The sequence below is a fragment of the Caretta caretta genome, chromosome 2 (assembly GCF_965140235.1).
Source record: "Caretta caretta isolate rCarCar2 chromosome 2, rCarCar1.hap1, whole genome shotgun sequence".
NCBI lineage: Eukaryota > Metazoa > Chordata > Testudines > Cheloniidae > Caretta > Caretta caretta.
This window is the reverse complement of record NC_134207.1, coordinates 222,356,511-222,376,653: the sequence shown is the minus strand read 5'-3', so window position 1 is coordinate 222,376,653 and position 20,143 is coordinate 222,356,511. Positions and strand designations below refer to the sequence as shown.

At 41.3% G+C, this 20,143-nt stretch overlaps 1 protein-coding gene across 14 annotated transcripts in view; it reads left to right on the top strand.

The window, feature by feature from the left end:
* PPP1R9A (protein phosphatase 1 regulatory subunit 9A) overlaps positions 1-20,143 on the top strand; it is a 251,202-nt gene that overhangs the window by 136,122 nt on the left and 94,937 nt on the right. For all 14 annotated transcript variants that reach the window (XM_075125845.1, XM_048838168.2, XM_048838169.2 and 11 more), the window contains 2 exons: positions 16,187-16,319; positions 16,836-16,956. In XM_075125845.1, coding sequence (XP_074981946.1) covers positions 16,187-16,319; positions 16,836-16,956 — 254 coding nt within the window. The remainder of the gene's footprint in view (positions 1-16,186; positions 16,320-16,835; positions 16,957-20,143) is intronic.

The following is a 20,143-nucleotide window of genomic DNA, read 5'->3' as shown; positions in this document are numbered from 1 at the left end:
GTTAGATTATGATTTCTTTAAATGGCTGAGAAAAGAATTGTGCTGAATAGAATAACTATTTCTGTCTGTGTATCTTTTGTGTAACTTAAGGTTTTGCCTAGAGGGGTTCTCTATGTTTTGGAATCTAATTACCCTGTAAGATATCTACCATCCTGATTTTACAGGGGGGATTTCTTTATTTCTATTTACTTCTATTTTTTATTAAAAGTCTTCTTGTAAAAAACTGAATGCTTTTTCATTGTTCTCAGATCCAAGGGTTTGGGTCTGTGGTCACCTATGCAAATTGGTGAGGCTTTTTATCCAACATTTCCCAGGAGAGGGGGGGGTGCAAGTGTTGGGAGGATTGTTCATTGTTCTTAAGATCCAAGGGTCTGGGTCTGTAGTCACCTAGGCAAATTGGTGAGGCTTTTTACCAAACCTTGTCCAGGAAGTGGGGTGCAAGGTTTTGGGAAGTATTTTGGGGGGAAAGACGCGTCCAAACAGCTCTTCCCCAGTAACCAGTATTAGTTTGGTGGTGGTAGCGGCCATTCCAAGGATAACGGGTGTAATATTTTGTACCTTGGGGAAGTTTTGACCTAAGCTGGTAAAGATAAGCTTAGGAGGTTTTTCATGCAGGTCCCCACATCTGTACCCTAGAGTTCAGAGTGGGGGAGGAACCTTGACAACTCCACTGAGACTACCAAACTCTCTTCACATACACTATCAACCATCTATCGATAAGCATTTATCTGGTTTCTGCTGACCTGGCCAAGATTTTAGGACTTGATCCCAAGCCCATTGAAATCTATTTAAAGACTCCCATTTATTTCAGTGAGCTTTGCATCAGGCCCTTTGAATTGGTGATGTAGTAGAGAAAGCTCTACATCCAATCACTGCAGTCTTTTTCATTTCATTAAAAAAATGCAGACACAGAGTATACAAGAAACCCTTTTTCATCAGTGTTTGCCTTATATGAGAGTGAATATAATTCATGCTATAGCAAGAGGACTCTGTTTCTTATTTTTTTAAATGGCTGTTACTGACAATGCAATTGCTAACTCCACCTCAGTTGGTTTTGGTCTGTGGAATTCTGTATTAAAAATATTACTCTGATGCTCTTTGCTTTACAGAGAACTTATGTTTCTGACTCTGTGAAAGAGGAGTATTGCATGGGAGTAATTGTGGGTGTAGCTAGCAGATGGTTATGTATGATTGTAGCTGGAAAGTTTCCATTTCAAGGAGGCTGTTATTTTGGGGACAATGGTCTATCTGTCATGAAGGAAATAGAAGAGGGTTCAACCAGTGGAAACTACATTATATATAAATTAAAGGTTATCTGGTCTTCTTCCCAGTGAAGTCATCAATAATGCACATACATTCTGTGCTGGCTGATTCACCAAATCAAATAAGAACTGACTTTGGAGAAAGACAGTTACTCTGAATCCATCTGCTTTTATGCAAGACACTGAATTATTGGATGTGCTTTTAAAAAACCTTGAAGATTTCCAGAACAAATGGGAAAAGAGTCCAAGATAAAATGGATGAAGAAAACTCAGAATCCCTTATTATTTCATTAACCCCCTTATATTGCGTAATAAAAATATTATAGGATGCCTCCAACAGAGAAATGTCCTCCAGTGCTTTTCCAAAGATTCCTATTACTCTAAAAGTTTTATTTCTAGTCCTCAAGGGACAAGGTTGGATATAGTGCTAATGTTAAAATTCAGTACTTACAAGAGATTTTAATCTCTGTTTGTAGAGAATAATTTTAGGCCATTACTTCTGAAGATAATTAGGTTAGAAAATAATGTTGGGGTTTATGTGTCTCCAATGTTATAAAATCAGCAAAATTATGATCAAGTAAAATAAGTTCTCAGGAGTAATATATGAGGCCACATCTTTGTGTATCACTCTCTTTACTTTCAGCGCTGTTGCCTGTAAATAATTCTGTTTCCTTCAATGTAAAGGCTAAATTGTAAGCCCATTTGTATAGGGCAGCACGTTGTTGTGCTGCCTCAAGAACAGCCTGGGAAGCAATCTGACTCTTGGCTTCCCTATGGTCCAGTGAGGATGTAGCCTGCACCACTCCTATACCTGTCAGAGCGTGTGTTCCCTGACAAGTTTGCGTGGGAGGGAATATTGCCTTGACTCCATCCACCAATGTGGGAGAGGTAGTAGTGGTTCTACAGAGACGTCTCCCTCTGCCCAGGACGTGACTAGCCATGAAAAGGGAGTATACCCCCTTAGTCCTTTGTGCGAGCACGCCGGGTGGAAACACAATCTGGCTTACATAAATAGAATATGTAAATCATAAAACCATCTGTTTAAAGCATCTAAGTGCTGAGAATTCCTGCACTCCCTCTTGGCTGCTTTAAGATGGGGGGCCACTGAAGGAACAAAAGCACCCCAGACAGTTAAGCAGAGAATAGCAGGCATGTGTCCATTTCTTCAGTATCCCGTACAGTTCACCCAGAATACTGTTACCCTGCTTCCTAATCCCACCAAAGAAGTCCCAACATCAACAGTTTTCCTGCAGCCCACTGCTATGGATAAATATTGAGAAGCCATGCTTTTCTCATCGCTTGTGTTGCCACAAGCCCATAATCTTCACCCCTGTCTGGCTCAGGCTACAGGTAACAGAGATGGGAACAGGAGGAGTATTCTGAAGTATAAAGAGAGGACATGAGAGAGGGCAGTATCCTTTAGCACATCCTGCTTACCCCAGAATGAGTCCCACCTCAAACCAGTCTTCCTCCCTACATGAGAGAAGAAAAACACCCCTAAGTCATTAACACTTCTCCTACTTATGAGGAGAGGCTGAGGGAACTGGGATTGTTTAGTCTGCAGAAGAGAAGAATGAGGGGGGATTTGATAGCTGCTTTCAACTACCTGAGAGATGGTTCCAGAGAGGATGGTTCTAGACTATTCTCAGTGGTAGAAGAGGACAGGACAAGGAGTAATGGTCTCAAGTTGCAGTGGGGGAGGTTTAGGTTGGATATTAGGAAAAACTTCTTCACTAGGAGGGTGGTGAAACACTGGAATGCGTTGCCTAGGGAGGTGGTGGAATCTCCTTCCTTAGAACTTTTTAAGGTCAGGCTTGACAAAGCCCTGGCTGGGATGATTTAATTGGGGATTGGTCCTGCTTTTGAGCAGGGGGTTGGACTAGATGACCTACTGAGGTCCCTTCCAACCCTGATATTCTATGATTCTATACTGCAAATGGCTGTGGTCTGCACCTATACATGCTGCCCTTTATGAAGCTTTTAGCTTATGGGTAGCCTGTACACACCAGAAATGACACCTGCAGCTGGCAAGAGCTAGATCTGGTGGATATAATGCCCTGTCCCCAGATGTAACTTCAAGTAAATATCTCATGCCAAGCATTAGGAGCAGAGGAAGGCAACAGAATATGATGAAAGTGTGTCTCTCCTCATGTTGTTGTTCATGATCAATAGCTGCTAACTGAAGTCTCCAGCAGTTGTCCACAAAGCTGTGATATATATATGCTTCTGACAGGAGAAGGCTATTTGGACAGATCATTACACAAATTCTGCTTCTGTAGCAATAGGAATAGTACAGATTGAGTGGCCTCCACTTGAATGTTGGGGAACCAACCTTATGGATTCTACTAAAAGTGCTTAAGAGAAATAAGCATTTTTAAAAACACTCTAAGGTTACATGACGCTTCACCAAAGATGTGATTAAAAATGTCTAGAACATAGACAGCAGATTTGAGACTGCCAAGAAAAATACTGAGATAGAAGAATATAGATGATTGGTCTTTCTACAGAAGTGGAAGGTGCAGACATTTTCATTTAAGACCCAAACTGTCATCTCTGCTAAATATCGATCTACATCAAGAGATGTTACAGGATTTTGTCAAGGAAGGATGTGGGACTGAGAAAATTGCTGGCACCATTATTGTCACATTAACTGATGTTGGAGATCAGGATAAATTGCTGAAATTGGCAAGAGAGCAGTGGGAACATTCATGTCAAAGGAACAGGAATTTGCTGGAAGCAGTTTTGGAAATTTGCCTTTGTGAATTAGGTAATAAGTTGACAGAGGAGAAAGAGAGAATCAGTCCTGTGATAACTACAAACTGACCCTTGAAATGTCTCCTAATTCAAATAAATCCTATAATTTTATTAATTCTAAAGAAAGTGGCAAATTACTTTGTTACCGAATAGTAAATGTTAACACATTTCTCTTTACTTCAGTTCTGCAAGTCTGTGGAGTGATTGCTATTTGTTTTGAGGTGGAGCATAAATGTCTTTGTAGGGATAGTGACAAAGTGAGTTTAATTCATGTGTTTAATAGAGATGGGTGGTTTATCTTGGATTTCACCTAAGGCTTCTTTTGACAATTATGACCTTTTAATGTATACACAATTTAAAATTTGTAAAACACCTTAAGGGAAAAAAAGAAACAGACTCTCATGGATATGGTTTCATTAATATCCGTGGAATGAATTATTTGTGCTAAGGTCCAGAAATCCGATGCAGCTTGGGGGCAGAACCAGACCTGATAATCATTGGAAGCAGGAGAATGCCACACCTTCTTTCTCCTTTCTTTTTTCTCCTTCTTTCTCTCCTCCATATGTTCTTATACTGTGCTCATCACTCTGGTATATGTATGCCTTCCAGCAGTGCATTAAGTAATGTGATTAGTATCTGTCACATATTTGTTTTCTCATCTTCTTTCTGGGGGGTAGAAGTTTGTGCAAAGTAATGTTTTGTTCTGGAATTTTGTTAGACATATATCTATACAAATGTTGCCATATGTTTGTTAGATAAGGCAAGGTCAAAAAAATGTGCATTGCACTCAGAGGGGAAGGTGAGGAGGTTTGTGATGGTCCTTCGTTCCTAGGGGAGTTCATTCTCTATGGTCTTGGGCTGGCCCCTAAGAAAGCTTTCCCTTGTGCAGGCAAGCTCTATTATTGAGAGTTCCATTGTGCCAGAGCAGGGTAACCTCCAGGAATTTTTCCCATGGTACACACCATCAATCTCTGTGGAGCCAACCCTCTGCAGCCAGTGGCCCCATGCCTCACCCACTGAGTCTGCACTATGCTCAGTCCCTGCCTGCCAGCCTGGCTTACCCAGGTGCAGTGTTACTTATTCCCCATCCCTGAAAAAGGACATGGGCTTCTGGTAGGAGAGTGAGGCTGGGCAGGCCCCTGGAAAGGACCCCTGGTTTAGAAGCCAACCCAAAAGGCAGTGGCAAGGAAGAACAGTGCTGGCCCTGTTGGCCCTGCATCATGGCTGGGTGGTCAAAACCAAAATCTGGTGAATAGCACCATGACCTGGTGCACGGGGGTCACAGCACCATTCAGGTTTGGCCTCATGGTCCCCCAGCCATGACGGAGTGCTGGCGGGGCCAAACCTGAGTGGGCACTGGGGCAGCCAGCGCCGCTGCTCCTCACCAGTTCCAGTGGTACACACTGTATGTAACGTGTGTATAGTTGTGGGCACCACTGTGCCAGAGCTTTAGGCAATCTTTTAGATACTCTGGGCTCAGGCCATCGAGTGCCTTGAAGATAAGGGCCAAGATATTCAACTTGATTTGATATTCTGTGGGAAGCCAGTGTAGGGAGCGGAGAAGAAGTTTAATTGGAAGTTTTTAAGAACCAATTAGACAAACACCCATCAGGGATGATTCATTCTGGGTGTACTTAATTCTGCCTTAGCATGGGAGGATGGACTAGTGGACCTCTTCAGGTCCATTCCGCTCCTACATTTCTGTGATGTGTTTGTAGAAACCAGTGTTGCTGAGGAGACTTCGGGGTTCAACCCAGACCAGGAAGGGGTTGTGTCACCGTCTGCCCTGCAACTTCGGTTGTCTTGAATGGTATGCTGCTGTGGCACTCAGCCGTGACACCAACAGCCAGCATACCAGCATGCAGGTCACATCTTGGCTTCCACTGGCCAATTACTTTTTGCAGAGTGACCCCATTTCCGAATTTCCCCAAAGCTCTCTGCACTGTGGTATCTTGCCGTCTCCTGGAATGCTCACAGATGTTATTAAATTTGCTGCTACTTTAAAGAAACAATAAACAGCAGCTCATTAATTCAACAGGGGTTTGATAAACACTCTTATTTCAATAACAGCATGAATTGGTTTATAGTAAAACAAGTTTATTAAACAAAAAGTCATAGGCTGAAATGATACCAAGTGTAAGGAATAAAAATAGAAAGGGTTACAAGCAAAAATACACATCTAAGATTAAAACCTAATTTAAGTTTCTTGTTTGAAGAATGACAGGTTTCTGAGTAGCAGCCGTGTTAGTCTGTATCTGTTAGTCTGTATTCGTTAGTCTCTAAGGTGCCACAAGTACTCCTTTTCTTTTTGTTTGAAGAAGTGTTTCTCAACAAGTCTTTTCCAGCGTGGCTGACCAGACTCTCTGGGCAGGTCTCTTTACAGAGCTTAAAGTGCTCTGTTTCTTTGTCTCTTCAGGTGAAGGATAACTTAGGAGTTCGCTCCCCCTTTCTTTATAGGTCAGTACATCTTTTAATTCTATTCTCAGATAAAGTTCCTTTTATCCTGCTGGGAAGAGCTACCATGTGGTCTGGTGAAGACTTCATGCTGGTTCCTTCCCCACTGCTGAGAGCTGAGTGGTGATCTCCTCTCCTTGTCAGCTTGATAGCTTTTATTTACCTTTTATGTAAATGACTTTCCAATGCCTCTCAATTTACCATGGAGACACATTCAAACAGGCGGGACCACATTCCTTTGTTTCACATACTCAGCAGAGCTGCAGATCAGTCTGACTCTGAGCAACAGTGCTACCCTCCAGGAACCCTGCTCCTGCCTCGCAGTGCACCAGACTCCCAGCCTGTTCCTTCTCCGGCTCCTTAGCTTGCTCCTGCCCCAGCCTTGCCTGAGCCCTGCACTAACCTCACAGCCTCATCACCCAAACTGCTCCAGCCCTGTCTCTGCTTCCTGAACCCCGCTAAACTCCCAGATTCTGACTGCCTGGTTTTGATTTTTGGCATGTATCTGGACTCTGACTTCGGTACCAACTTGGCTTGTCTTTGAACTCTGACCACCCGGCTTTGACCTCTGGCCTGCACCTGGACTTTGGCTACGGTTCTGACCCTGATTTGTCTGTGGCCTCTGATCTTTGTTTGACCCTGACCTGTATCTGGATCCCAATTCCAGGGCCACCCCTGGCCCATGCGCCACCCTACACGCAGCTGTAACCCATGCTCCAACCACTAGGCTAGATTATCAGAGGCAGTGCCTGTCAGAGAGGTGACAAAGGCATGAATAACTGAGGCCAGTGGTTCAGGAGGGGACAGGGTCTCCTAGCCAGCCAGAAATGGTAGAAAATGTTACTTGCATGCCACTATGTGAAAGTTTAGTGTCAGTGAGGAATCCAGCAGCACTCTGAGGCTCTGGACTGAATTGACTAATTGTGGGTATGTACCTTCAGCCAAAGTAGAATGCACAGTGGCTGGAAATTCTGTGAAGTGTTTTCCTCTACCCGCCATACAACCTCTGTTTTGCTTAGGTTCAACTTCAGCTGCTTGTTCTTCATCCATGAGCTGATCTCATCAAGCACTGCACCATTTTGATGGTCATGGCATGGTCATATGTGGCAACAGATAGGTAGAGCTGTGTGTCAGCTGTATTTGCTGAGACTTGGAGTCCATGTCATCTGACCAGTTCACCTATTGGATGCATGTATATGTTCAACAGGATTGGAGAGAGAATTAATCCTTATTGGACACGTTAAGTGAGGGGTACAGTGTGGAGGTGCAGTGTCCCATCACTACTCATTGGGTGTGTTCTTCCAGCAAAGGCTCAAACCTTTTTAGGGTTTTACCCTGGATCCCCGCTACCTGTCTCAGGTGAGGTGACGCAGCAGTATCTTAAGGTTACCAGCGTTCAGTGCTGCAGAGAGGTGCAGGAGGATGAAAGTGGTGGTCTGCCTTCTAGCCATTGAGAGCAGGTGATCATCCATCAATGCTACTGAAATGGTTTTAGTTCCATGTCCTCTCCTGAATCCAAATTGTTCTGGGTCTAGGATGTTAGCTTAAATTAGGTGAGCCTGTAGTTGGCCTTTGACTATCTTCTTGATGAGCTTGTTCATGAATGAAAAGAAAATCAACAATCGGTGAGGTTCTTTTCACCAAGGCTTTTGTCTAAACTTACTTAGTGTCTGGCTAAGGAGATAGTCCACAACAGCACTGAAGGGTTCTGGGATGGCAATGCATCTTTGTCAAACACCCAACTTAATTCGGAAGAAGCCGGTTCTTTTCCCATTTACAAGGATGCATCTTGAGTAGTCATCATATAGAAGATAGAACATTCAATAGGGGTCAGGGAGGCCTCTCAGTTTTAAGATCAGCCAAAAGGATTCCCCGTTGACAGAGTCAAATGCAGCCATGACATCTACAAATGCAATGTGAATGGGGTACTTGAATTCCCAAGACAGATAGAAGAGTAATGTCACAGTAGTTACAACAGTCTTGTTTGCTGCCTTTATACTTGCAAAGCGGTGAAATAAGGTCTTCTTTGCCAGTTAAAGGGACTTTGTTCTCCAGATTATATTTACCTAAAGACACAAAAGAATAGCTGGTCCAGAGCTTTTTAACAGTTCTCCAGGAATTTCACAGACTCCTGCCACGTTATTTCCCTTAAGCTTCTTTTCAGCTCCATGGATTTCATCAATAGTCAATTCACTAGGACCATTTTGTGCTGAATGGGTCATCTCGGCAGCAGCCTTAATACCAGGGGCCTCAAAAATGAGGTGTAAGCCTTGAATGTATGAATAGGGAATCTCAAACAGAAGTAGGGAAGTGATCTTACCTCTATGCACAGCACTGGTTAAGACCACTACTAGAATACTATGTCCAGTTCTGGTGTCCACACTTGAAAGATGTGGAAATACTGGAGATCGTTCAAAGGACAGCTGAAAAAATGATCCAGGAGCTGGAAAAAAATGTTTTACAATATGAAGCTTAAGGAGATCAGTCTATTCAAATGATCAAAGAGATGGTTGAGAGGTGACTTGATTGCTTTCTATAGGTACTGTGATGGGGCAAGGCCAGATGGCTATAGAAAAGTAGCGGGAGATAGCTATATTAGCTCCAGGCTAAACAAATCCCTGCTACCAGGATAAGTGAAATGGCAGCTGCTCCAGGTCAATTAAGACACCTGGGGCCAATTAAGAACTTTCCAGAAGGCAGGGAGAATGCTAGGTTGATTGGGACACCTGAAGCCAATCAGGGGCTTGCTGAAACTAGTTAAAAGCCTCCCAGTTAGTCAGGTGGGGGTGCATGTCAGGAGCTGTGGGAGGAAGTTGCGCTGTTGGAGAGGCTGTGTAGTACACACCATATCAGGCAAAAGGAAGGAGGCTCTGAGGTAAGGGTGAAGTGGAGCTTGAGGAAGTGAGGGCTGCTGTGGGGGAAGTAGCCCAGGGAATTGTACATGTCATGTTTCTAAAAGGTCAGCTACCATAGCTGATACTATTAGGGTCCCTGGGCTGGAGCCCAGAGTAGAGGGTGGGCCCGGGCTCCCCCCCCCCTTGGCCCCCTTATTAATCACTGAGACTGGGAGACAACAGAGACTGTGCAAGGAAGGGTAGCTTCTCCTCATCTCGCTCGCTGGCTTATGATGAAAATGGCTCGGTAGACTGTGACCCTTGTCTTTAGAGAGAGAAGGGTTACGTGGAGGGTCACAGTGAGCCTCTGAGGCTAGCAAAATCCGCCAGGAAATGCGGGACCCACGGAGGCAAGGACAGAGCTTTGTCACAGTACTTACACATGGAAAAGCTACCTGATAATGAGGGCTTTTCAGTCTACAGATGAAGGCATGAAAAGGTCCAGTGTCTGGAAGTTGAAGTTAGACAAATTGAGTGCAGGGGATTGGACTAGATGATGTCTCGAGGTACCTTCCAGTTCTTTGATTCTATGAAATTCAACCTTTTAATGAGATGCAGTTTCTTACCAGTGAGGGTAATTAAACATTGGAACAACTTACCAGGGGAGGTGGTAGACTCACCATCACTTGGAGTCTTTAAAATTAGATTAGATCTCTTTCAAGAAGCATTACTTCAGTGTCTGGGAAATTCTCCAGCCTGTGTATGCAGGACACCAAAGTAGGTGATAGTAGCGGTTCCCTTCTGAGCACAGAATCTATTAACTGAGATCAGAAACAAGACCTTTATTTCTAATAACAGCAAAGTGTCCACAGTACCTCCCAGAGAACGCAACAAATGCATTAATTTAATAGTAGGGGACTTTATATCAGGGTTGGTGCTGTGAAATCCACACACATTCTGCCATGGCAGGATCTCTTTGCCTGTTGTGTGATGGAGTGTTCTCAGACATGTGACTCTTCTTAGTGTCAGAGATACAGTCAAGATACTGACTGTGAGTCATACATTCCAGGACACAAAGATAAATGGGGCTGAATCAGGAGGTCTTTGACCCGTACCTACTTTCTTTTCACTGCATACAGATTGGAGTCATTAGATCCGTAGGTCATCCTCTGGCTGAATGCTGACTGTCGGGAAAAGAGCCTATGTGATTCTCCCTATTCATCTGTTCAAGCCCATTTTGTGACCCACACAGGAAAATGCAACATAATTTTCTGAAACAGAGGTTGCAAAGATTATTTTAAGGTGAATTCCCACACACTCTCAATTTAACAGCCATTGGAATCCACATCTGGGAAGACGTGAACTTTGAAACAATATTGAGCATGCTCTATTAATAATGTTGTTAATATTATTTAACAATGAAAATTATACATTTATGTAAGAAACTTACAAAATGTCTGAAAAATGATGTCTTCCTAGCAAAAGGAGCTTATAAGATAAAATATTCAAAAAAGATGATATTTATTCACTGATGCATAAAATACTATTTAACTTTCATTAATTAGAACTTACAATAGACCACTTGAAAAGCTAATCATTCTTTGGACAGCCTTTACAAGACAGAGAGATTCTTACTGAAGTTAAAGAACTCCTTTTTAAAGACCTGTCCATATCAAAGAGTCATTTCTCACCTTTAAAAACCCTTTGCAAATCTACCAGTTACTAAAGATGCTGTGACAAAGTTCCTCCTCTGCCTTGGTGGGTCCTGCGCTTATTGGCAGATTTGCTCTCCTCAGAGGTTCACCAGTAGCCACCAGTTTGGCCACTTTTGTGGTTCAAATCTGCCGTTCACTCAGACAACCTCGTCACTGGCCAGCATGGGGAAAAGAAAAAAGAACAATCCCTGCAGTTTCTGCTGATTCACTTAGTGGATCAGGAAACAGGCCAGAGACCTTCACCTCTGGTGGAACCCACAGTCCAGGTCAACTCTTCCAGTATCAAGTAGGGGGGTGGAGAGATGGGAGAAACCTGGGCCCGCCCTCTACTCCGGGTTCCAGCCCAGGGCCCTGTGGATTGCAGCTGTCTACAGAGGCTCCTGTAACAGCGGCGTGACAGCTACAACTCCCTGGGCTACTTCCCCATGGCCTCCTCCCAATGCCTTCTTTATTCTCACCACAGGACCTTCCTCCTGATGTCTGATGATGCTTGTACTTCTCAGTCTTCCAGCAGTACACCTTCTCACTCTCAGCTTCTTGCACCTCTTGCTCTCAGCTCCTTGTATGCACACCACAAACTGAAGTGAGCTCCTTTTTAAACCCAGGTGCCCTGATTAGCCTGCCTGTCTTAATTGATTCTAGCAGCTTCTTTATTGACTGCAGGTGTTCTAATCAGCCTGTCTGCCTTAATTGTTTCCAGAAAGTTCCTGATCGTTCTGGAACCTTCCCTGTTACCTTACCCAGGGAAAAGGGACCTACTTAACCTGGGGCTAATATATCTGCCTTCTGTCACTCTCCTGTAGCCATCTGGCCTGACCCTGTCACAATGTCTTATGCAAAAGATTTCTTCCCAAGAAAATTAATCTTTTCAGAACTTGCAAGCCAAACTGTTATAGCTTGAAATGGTTTCATGTAAAGATAGAAACCTACTGTTTACTTTCTATTGTATCTAGAAATTAATAGATCATTCAGGGCCTTTTGAAAGAAAACTATGTGCTGTGTCCTTATCTGGCGGGCCAGAAGAAAAGGAGTTTTTGCCTCTGTAGAGGGCTGCCTCTGCAGTTGGCGGCAGAGAGGGAAGAAATGGAAAGTTTACCTGGATGGAGTAAGGAGGAACAGGAAGTGGCTGGACCAGGTGGGAGGCATTGCTCTTCCAGGTGACTGGGGAGAGGGAGTATTTATACCCAAAACAGTTTCATAAAATCCGTCTATCAGCTAAAATAATTGAGGATGCCTCCTTCTGACGAGTGTCCAGTCCAGGTACTCATTATGTCCTACCCTGTTTTCTGACTATCTGCTCTGAAGCAGGTACTCACGGTTGTGAGCCGCTCCAAAGAGCATGACAATCTTATCACAATTTCTTTGTTACTAGTAATATCGTATTGTACTACTGGTTTCTTTACAATAATCTTAATATGGCTACTATTTTAGGGGAATTAATGTGACTGACTAAGTTGCTTCCACAGCACTGCAGAGAAGATTTTTTTACCTTGGACAGTAGCACCAATACTTTGAGTGGTGACTGCTTTCTTCATGTTCCCAGTGGTATTGTAAGGTTTCCTTGACAGTCCTACTAATATGAAGGTGATGAAGAGTTCTGCCAAGAAAACTCGTGATGAGTTTAGCTTCTTGGAGGAAGCATGTGAACTCTAGGCTTAAATCCAAAGCAAAAATGTGCCAAGAGACCATCTAAAACTCAATGTGCCTACAAGCTAAAAAGCCATCTCTGATGTGATTATGGAGATTTGTTATGCAAAGAAGGCATTCTAGACTGCAGTATGGGTTTAATTGTTGCAATCTTATTATTTTTACTTCTTTACAAAGACAGATAATATTATATTGCCTCTATATAAATTCATGGTATGTCCCCATCTTGAATACTGTGTACAGATGTGGTCGCCCCATCTCAAAAAAGATACTGGAATTGGAAAAGGTTCAGAAAAGGGCAACTAAAATGATTAGGGGTATGGCGTGTCTGCCATATGAGGAGAGATTAATAAGACTGGGACTTCTCAGCTTGGAAAAAAGACGACTAGGGGAGGATATGATTGAGGTCTATAAAATCATGACTGATGTGGAGAAAGTAAATAAGGAAGTGTTATTTACTCCTTTTCATAACACAAGAACTAGGGGTCACCCAATGAAATTAATAGGCAGCAGATTTAAAACAAAAGGAAGTATTTTTTCACACAACACACAGTCAACCTGTGAAACTCCTTGCCAGAGGATGTTTTGAGGGCCAAGACTATAACAGGGTTCAAAAGAGAACAAGATAAATTCATGGAGGATAGGTTCATCAATGGCTATTAGCCAGGATGGGCAGGGATGGTGTCCATAGCCTCTGCTTGCCAGAACCTGGGAATGGGTGACGGGATGGATCACTTGATGATTACCTGTTCTGTTCATTCCCTCTGAAGCATCTGGTGCTAGCCACTGTCAGAAGACAGGATACTGGGCTGGAGGGATACTGACCCAGTATTGGCCGTTTTTATGTTCTTATTCTTAGTTCAAAAATGTTATAAAGTTGAATTGAGGAAAGTAGGCCAAAGAAATAAAAAAGATATATTAAATGTGGGGGAGAGAGGGAGCTGGGCAGATTTTTTTCCTCCAGTTTGTGTAATTAAAAAAAATAAGCACGGGGTTGTCAGGGTTCCTTCCCTACTCTTAACTCTAGGGTACAGATGTGGGGACCTGCATGAAGGACCCCCTAAGCTTATTCTTACCAGCTTAGGTTAAAAACTTCCCCAAGGTACAAACTTTGCCTTGTCCTTGAACAGTATGCTGCCACCACCAAGCGTTTTAAACAAAGAACAGGGAAATAGACCACGTGGAGACGTCTTCCCCCAAAATATCCCCCCAAGCCCTACACACCCCCTTTCCTGGGGAGGCTTGAGAGTAATATCGTAACCAATTGGTTACAAAATCATCAAAGACCCAAACCCCTGGATCTTGGAACAATGGAAAAATCAGTCAGGTTCTTAAAAGAAGGATTTTTTTTTTTTTAAAAGGTAAAAATCATCTCTATAAAATCAAGATGGAAAATACTTTACAGGGTATTCAGATTCAAAATACAGAGGATCCCCCTCTGGGCAAAACCTTAAAGTTACAGAAAACGGAAATAAACCTCCCTCTTAACACAGGGAAAATTCACATAAAACAAAAGATAAACTAATCCGCCTTGCCTGACTTACCTATACTGGTTGCAATATTGGAGACTTGGATTAGGATGGGTTGGAGAAGATGGATTTCTGTCTGGCCTCTCTCAGTCCCAAGAGAGAACAACACACAAACAAAGAGCAGAAAAAAAAGCCTCTTCGTCCCCTACCCCCCCAAGGTTTGAAAGTATCTTGTCCCCTTATTGGTCCTTTGGGTCAGGTGCCAGCCAGGTTAGCTGAGCTTCTTACCCCATTACAGGTAACAGGATGTTGCCTCTGGCCAGGAGGGAATTTTATAGCACTGTATACAGAAAGGTGGTTACCCTTCCCTTTATATTTATGACAGGAGTGCATCTAGTTTTAGACAGAAGTGGAGCAATTATGTTGCTCTCTCAGCTGACAAATTGCTAGGTCGGAACAACACAGATTCTACTAACAGTACCATTTAAGCTATAATCGTTTTCTTTTACGTGATCTTCAGGAGCTAAACTTAAAAGTTATATCACTCAGTGACATTTTTAAAGCAGTTGCTACCATTTTTATTTAGGGCATATTTAATAATATTTGTTGCACAAACATTTTTTGTAGTGTGTAAAAGATCTCTTTACCATCAGATCTGATGAAGTGCAGCCTTTGTTCTTACATTTGATCTCTCTGACTTTTATTAAGAATTCAAACATAAAAGTTGAATGTGAATTTTTAGACACTTAAGGGACAGCTCAGCTACAGAGTCAGAGCGTGGTGAGTTTAGCCACAGCCCTGCCGTTGGCTTTCCCTGCCTCTTGTGGGGTGATAGCCTTGAGCAGTCCTTTCATGTAGGCAATGGTTGATTAGCAACTGAACAGAGTTGCAGTCAGGGAAGGCTTCTTGTGACCTCTCTGTTTTGGTGTTGATCTGGTGCACACATTGAATTGTTCGTAAATATTCTTTTGCTACCTAATTCTGCCTTCCCTTGTTGAGGACTTGTAAAGACAGAAAAGGGGAGAGAGTGAAATTGTGGGTGTGGTGTGGTTGTGGTGGGGGTGTTGTGTGGTGTTTTCTTTGTTTAAAGTAACAAATGCAACAATAGATGCAGGACAGATACAATAGATACAATATTTAGATACAATATTTATCTCTAGCACTGTATATTTCTTCACTACTGCCACGGTGGGGCAACTAAGTGAACAGAGGGATTATCTAAATAAAGCATAGGATCAATAATCTGAACAACTATCTCCATTTTTCTGACTCTATAACTCTACAGAAGGCCTCAGTGATCCCTAATTAATTTAAAAGCCATAAATATGTATATTGACTGACGGGTAAACAAATTCAACAAACATACTGCACTTACCGTAGCATTTGAAAAGTTTGTGTGTGTATACACATACACATAAATATTAAACATGTCCTATAATAGAGTTGAAATGTTAAATCTGTCTTAATTGTACAGTAATGATGCCATACTGTAATCTTAAAATTTAAAAGTACAGCATAATCTTTAATTTTATATGTAAATGGTTTTTCATATTAGCAGTAGTGAGCTTCAGCTTTGGTTTTGTGTGTGCAAATTGGACCCTCAGAAAGAAACATCAGAGTTGAGATTAGATACAAGTTACAGTTAATCACAGTAGTTCCTATGTATTCTACTTTTATAAGTATTTGGAGATCTTTACTATCTAGATGGAGCACTGTTTGATTGGAACCATATGTTTGTGTGTTTAATTATTGAAAGAGTAGAATGACTCAGTCCTTCTAAAACATGTACTGCATTTATAACCACATATGGTAAAAATGAATTAGTTATATTCAGAATTGGTTTTCAGTCCTTAGCAGACTGTTTGATGAATAAAAAAGCACTAATTTAAAAACCTGAACTTTGAGGTGAGGAGGGAAACATTGCCTTAAAAACCCATTTCAACCAATGTGTTAGAAAAAGCCATAAAAATGGATACATATAGCAGTTATTTTCTTAAGTTAACAGTCTTTTCTGGAATGGATAGTTGATCAATATGGGCATATTTTCAAAGGTTTTCAACACATACTCAAATGAAGACTATGACCGGAGAAATGATGAAGTTGACCCAGTGGCTGCATCAGCTGAATATGAACTTGAAAAGCGTGTGGAAAAACTGGAGCTTTTTCCAGTGGAACTAGAAAAAGGTATGCATTCGGTGCACTATTTACAATTTCTCTAAACTGATGTGCAAATCTTTAAAGGGATTACTGCACTTGCTTAGAGGGAATAACTTTAATTCTCAAGGAACCGTTGCAAATCTCTTGGCCCTTCAGACTGAAAAATATTAAATAATATTATTTAAGGAACCAGTTCAAGGACAATAGTTCTGTATTTCTGTAAGAATGTTGTTTCCTGTAGTTCACCTTACACATTAATTGACATGATTTTTCATATTAACTTTTCATTCTCCTCTGGAACATTAGCCATCTTGCCTAAATCTAGTAACCTTTTCCAAATGGCAAATGCAGTATTATCTATCTTTGGTGTGTTATTAAAACTGCAGAAAATTAAGAGTCTCACCAAGGAAATAATTAAAAGTGGGTTTAATCACATGAAAAAAATCAAAGGAAAACAAAAGCCAGATGCAAATGTACTTCTTTAAATGCCAAATTACTTTAAAATCAAACATATATTGCTGCTTTTATTTGTCTTCTCCACAGATGAAGATGGACTTGGCATCAGTATTATTGGAATGGGCGTTGGAGCAGATGCAGGCCTTGAAAAACTGGGAATATTTGTCAAAACAGTAACAGAAGGTGGGGCAGCTGAAAGAGATGGCAGGTAAACTAGATTCAGTGTTTGGTATCTTCCTCAACAGTAGTTGTTATGGATATTGATTTTTGTAGAAAATAATTTCTGGTTGTTTGCATATGGCAAAAAATTGTGTGTAATTTTATAGCTAGAAATTTGAGTTAGTGTTAAGGCCCAAATGTTCTAATCTGGATACCTAAAGGTAGGCTTCTAAATAAAAGTAGCAACCTGAAATTTCAGAAGATAATTGTGTTGATTATCTCACTTGTGATGCTTTAAAAAGGCCAGATTTGCAGATGGTGGTTGCTCACAACTTCCTGAAAACCAAGCCCCTGTTGCATTTGGTTGGTTGTCCAAAATCAAGTTGGTTGTCCAAAATCAGAAGTGCTGAAGCATTTATAATGTCTTTGAATGGTGGTGAGTGCCTGCAGCTCCCATTGGTTTCAAAGAGAATTTTGGATGGTCAGTATCTGTGAAAAATGGTTCCTCAGCAACATTTTTCTAGTTTTTCCTGTGTAGTTGTTTGCCTTTGAGTTCCTCATTTCTCACTTAACATGCACTTTTTGAAAATCACGAATGCAGAATGATCTTCAGTATTATAAATTCTTCTTTGAGTGATTGCACACATGCATTCCAGCTGTTGGTAACTTTACTCTTTGTAAGGTGGTGTCAGGAAATAAATCAATGGGGACGTGGTACGTCCGGCCGATAAATGGTTGATACAAACAAAAGTGCTTTTACAGAAAGCTTTTACTTTATTTAGTCTCCAGCACTTACACACGTCCGCAACAGGTTAGGAGAGCACCTCAAATATACCCCTGATTAATATTTATGCAAGGTCTTCAGGAGGTCTCGAGTGGATCTCTGTAGACTTTTGGTGGCCACCCTTCCATCTGCAGGGGAACTTGAGAGGAATCCCAGAAATGTCCGAAGCGTCCCAAGTATTCAAATGTCCACCGAGCTTCGATGTCTGGGCATAATCATTTTCTATACCTCAATGAATGGCTACTCAAGGGACAATCGTATAATGAGGTTTTTGCCATCATAAAGATGATAAGATCTCAGTTCTGCAAGCTAGAATTGACACTCAACATTGAGAAATTCACTTTGAGCCTGGTACAAAGAGTGGAGTTCATAGGAGCCTACTTAGACACTATATCAGCCAGGGCTTATCTTCTCTCCAACAGATTCTCGATGTTAGCAGATCTCATCTCAAAGATTCAAATCAGCCCAAAGACATAGATAAGAAGTTGTCTTCAATTGCTTGGATATCTGGCAGCCTGCACCTTTGAGACACCACATATGAGGCTTCTCCTTTGGTGTTTTGAGGGCTGGTTCAGGACTGTTTATACTCCAAACAAACACAGCCTGCACAAGTTATTGTTGGTCCCTCATCAGGGAGATCATACTACATTTTTGCTTTGGCCCCTTTAATATTTGTCTCCAGTTGACCAATGATCAGGCAGCTGAGAAAGAACTCTCATGTTCTTTCCAAAATACTTCATTCATTCGAGACAGGTGTACACAACTCTCTGAATATGGAGCACCCTATTCCTGAATATGGAACATCTATTGTGCATCAGCTCTGGAGGTTCTTTCCAGCTCATCCTTATATGGTAATCAGTAAGCATAATAATCAAAACACCATCTTTTAGCAATAAATATGAGTATATTTGAGGATGTCTCAAATATCCTAGAATAATTGAATAAAGATTGGGGTGGGATTCCTAATATTGTAATTTTCAGATAAGAATTGTACTTCAGTAGCTGCAGTAAATTTTCCATGTCTTTCTGCAAAAGTCAGGAGATTACTCCGGGTATTACTTGCCCTCGGGGAAGATGAGAAACTAGTGAGGGAATTCCGAGTGACTGAGCACCACTGTCTTATTCATGCTGCTCCAGACATAGCAGATGTTGGGTAGTTGCCATGTAAAGGGCATTCTGTGGTAAATGTCATTGGCCAATTGAACCAGAGAGGTTGCTGTAAGCTCCAGTCCAAATTAAGCATAGGATGATAGATAGTTAGAGGTAATAAAAAGTGAAGGAATCAGTGGGCAAACTGAAAATGAAATACCAATACTCTCATTACATGTGATAGTGTAAATGGCTACTTTGTATAAATAATCTCCCAGTTCAAGTACAGGACAGGTGTAGTGGATGATGCATCATTTGAAAAAAAATTTCTGATAATAAATTTACCTGAGAACAGTTGCTGAGGAATGTGTAACAATTCACAACTTGAAACGTATACAAAATTATATCTCTTCAAAATTTGAAGTCACATTTTTAGGACCTAATTCTGCAATCTTTCTGATATTGAGAAGCAATTAGGCAAGTTGTTCCAGCAACTTAAATTAGTTCATATGCTGTTCCCTGTAAGTGAGGCTTGAAGAACTGGCCCTTAGAAAATAATAGTCAGAGAAACCACCAATTTCATTAATAATAAAATACTGTTAAACTTTTTCTTTTTAAGTCTTTGTCACCCGAAAACCCTTCTCCCATTTGGTACTTAATTTGTTCACACACACACAAACACACACACACACGAGCTGGTGAGAAATAGCATGTTGTTGTTCAGATTGGTGTCAAGCCATTCAACACATCTGTAAAACTGTCAGGAACAGGATGGAGGAAGAATCAAATGGGGGGTTAAAGGTTGAAAATAAGTGTCTGGAAATTAATTGTAACTGGTGTAATAATACATATTATATAATCTGGTGTAATTATATATTATAAATGAATAACCATCCTTCATCTTCATATATGTTGTACAAATGCCTTTAATATTTAGAAAAAAGGATGCTGTTGATTCCGCTGTTTAAAAAAAGGTTTTAGGACGGAATTTTTCCTCCTGCTCCTTTGTCATGTAATGCTGATTTCGTAAAGACAGTGGCCTACGTGCACCATCCAATACAAACCCGAAAAAGTCATCTTGACAGTTATATCTTCAAAATCCCAGATGGATAAAGAGAGAGGAAAGAATTCAATTTACTGAAAAGGAACTCTGATTATTTTATTTTATTCTATAATTTTAACATACATTGTATGTTACCTCTACATTTTTTTATTAGCACTTTTATTCCACTTTTACATATTAAGGCCTGAGTTTCAAAAGGTCAGATACAAAATGGATGCTGATATACGTAAACACGTTTGCCTAATTTCTGCATAGTTACTACAATTCCATGTGCAAATTGTGAATTTTGACTTGCAAAGG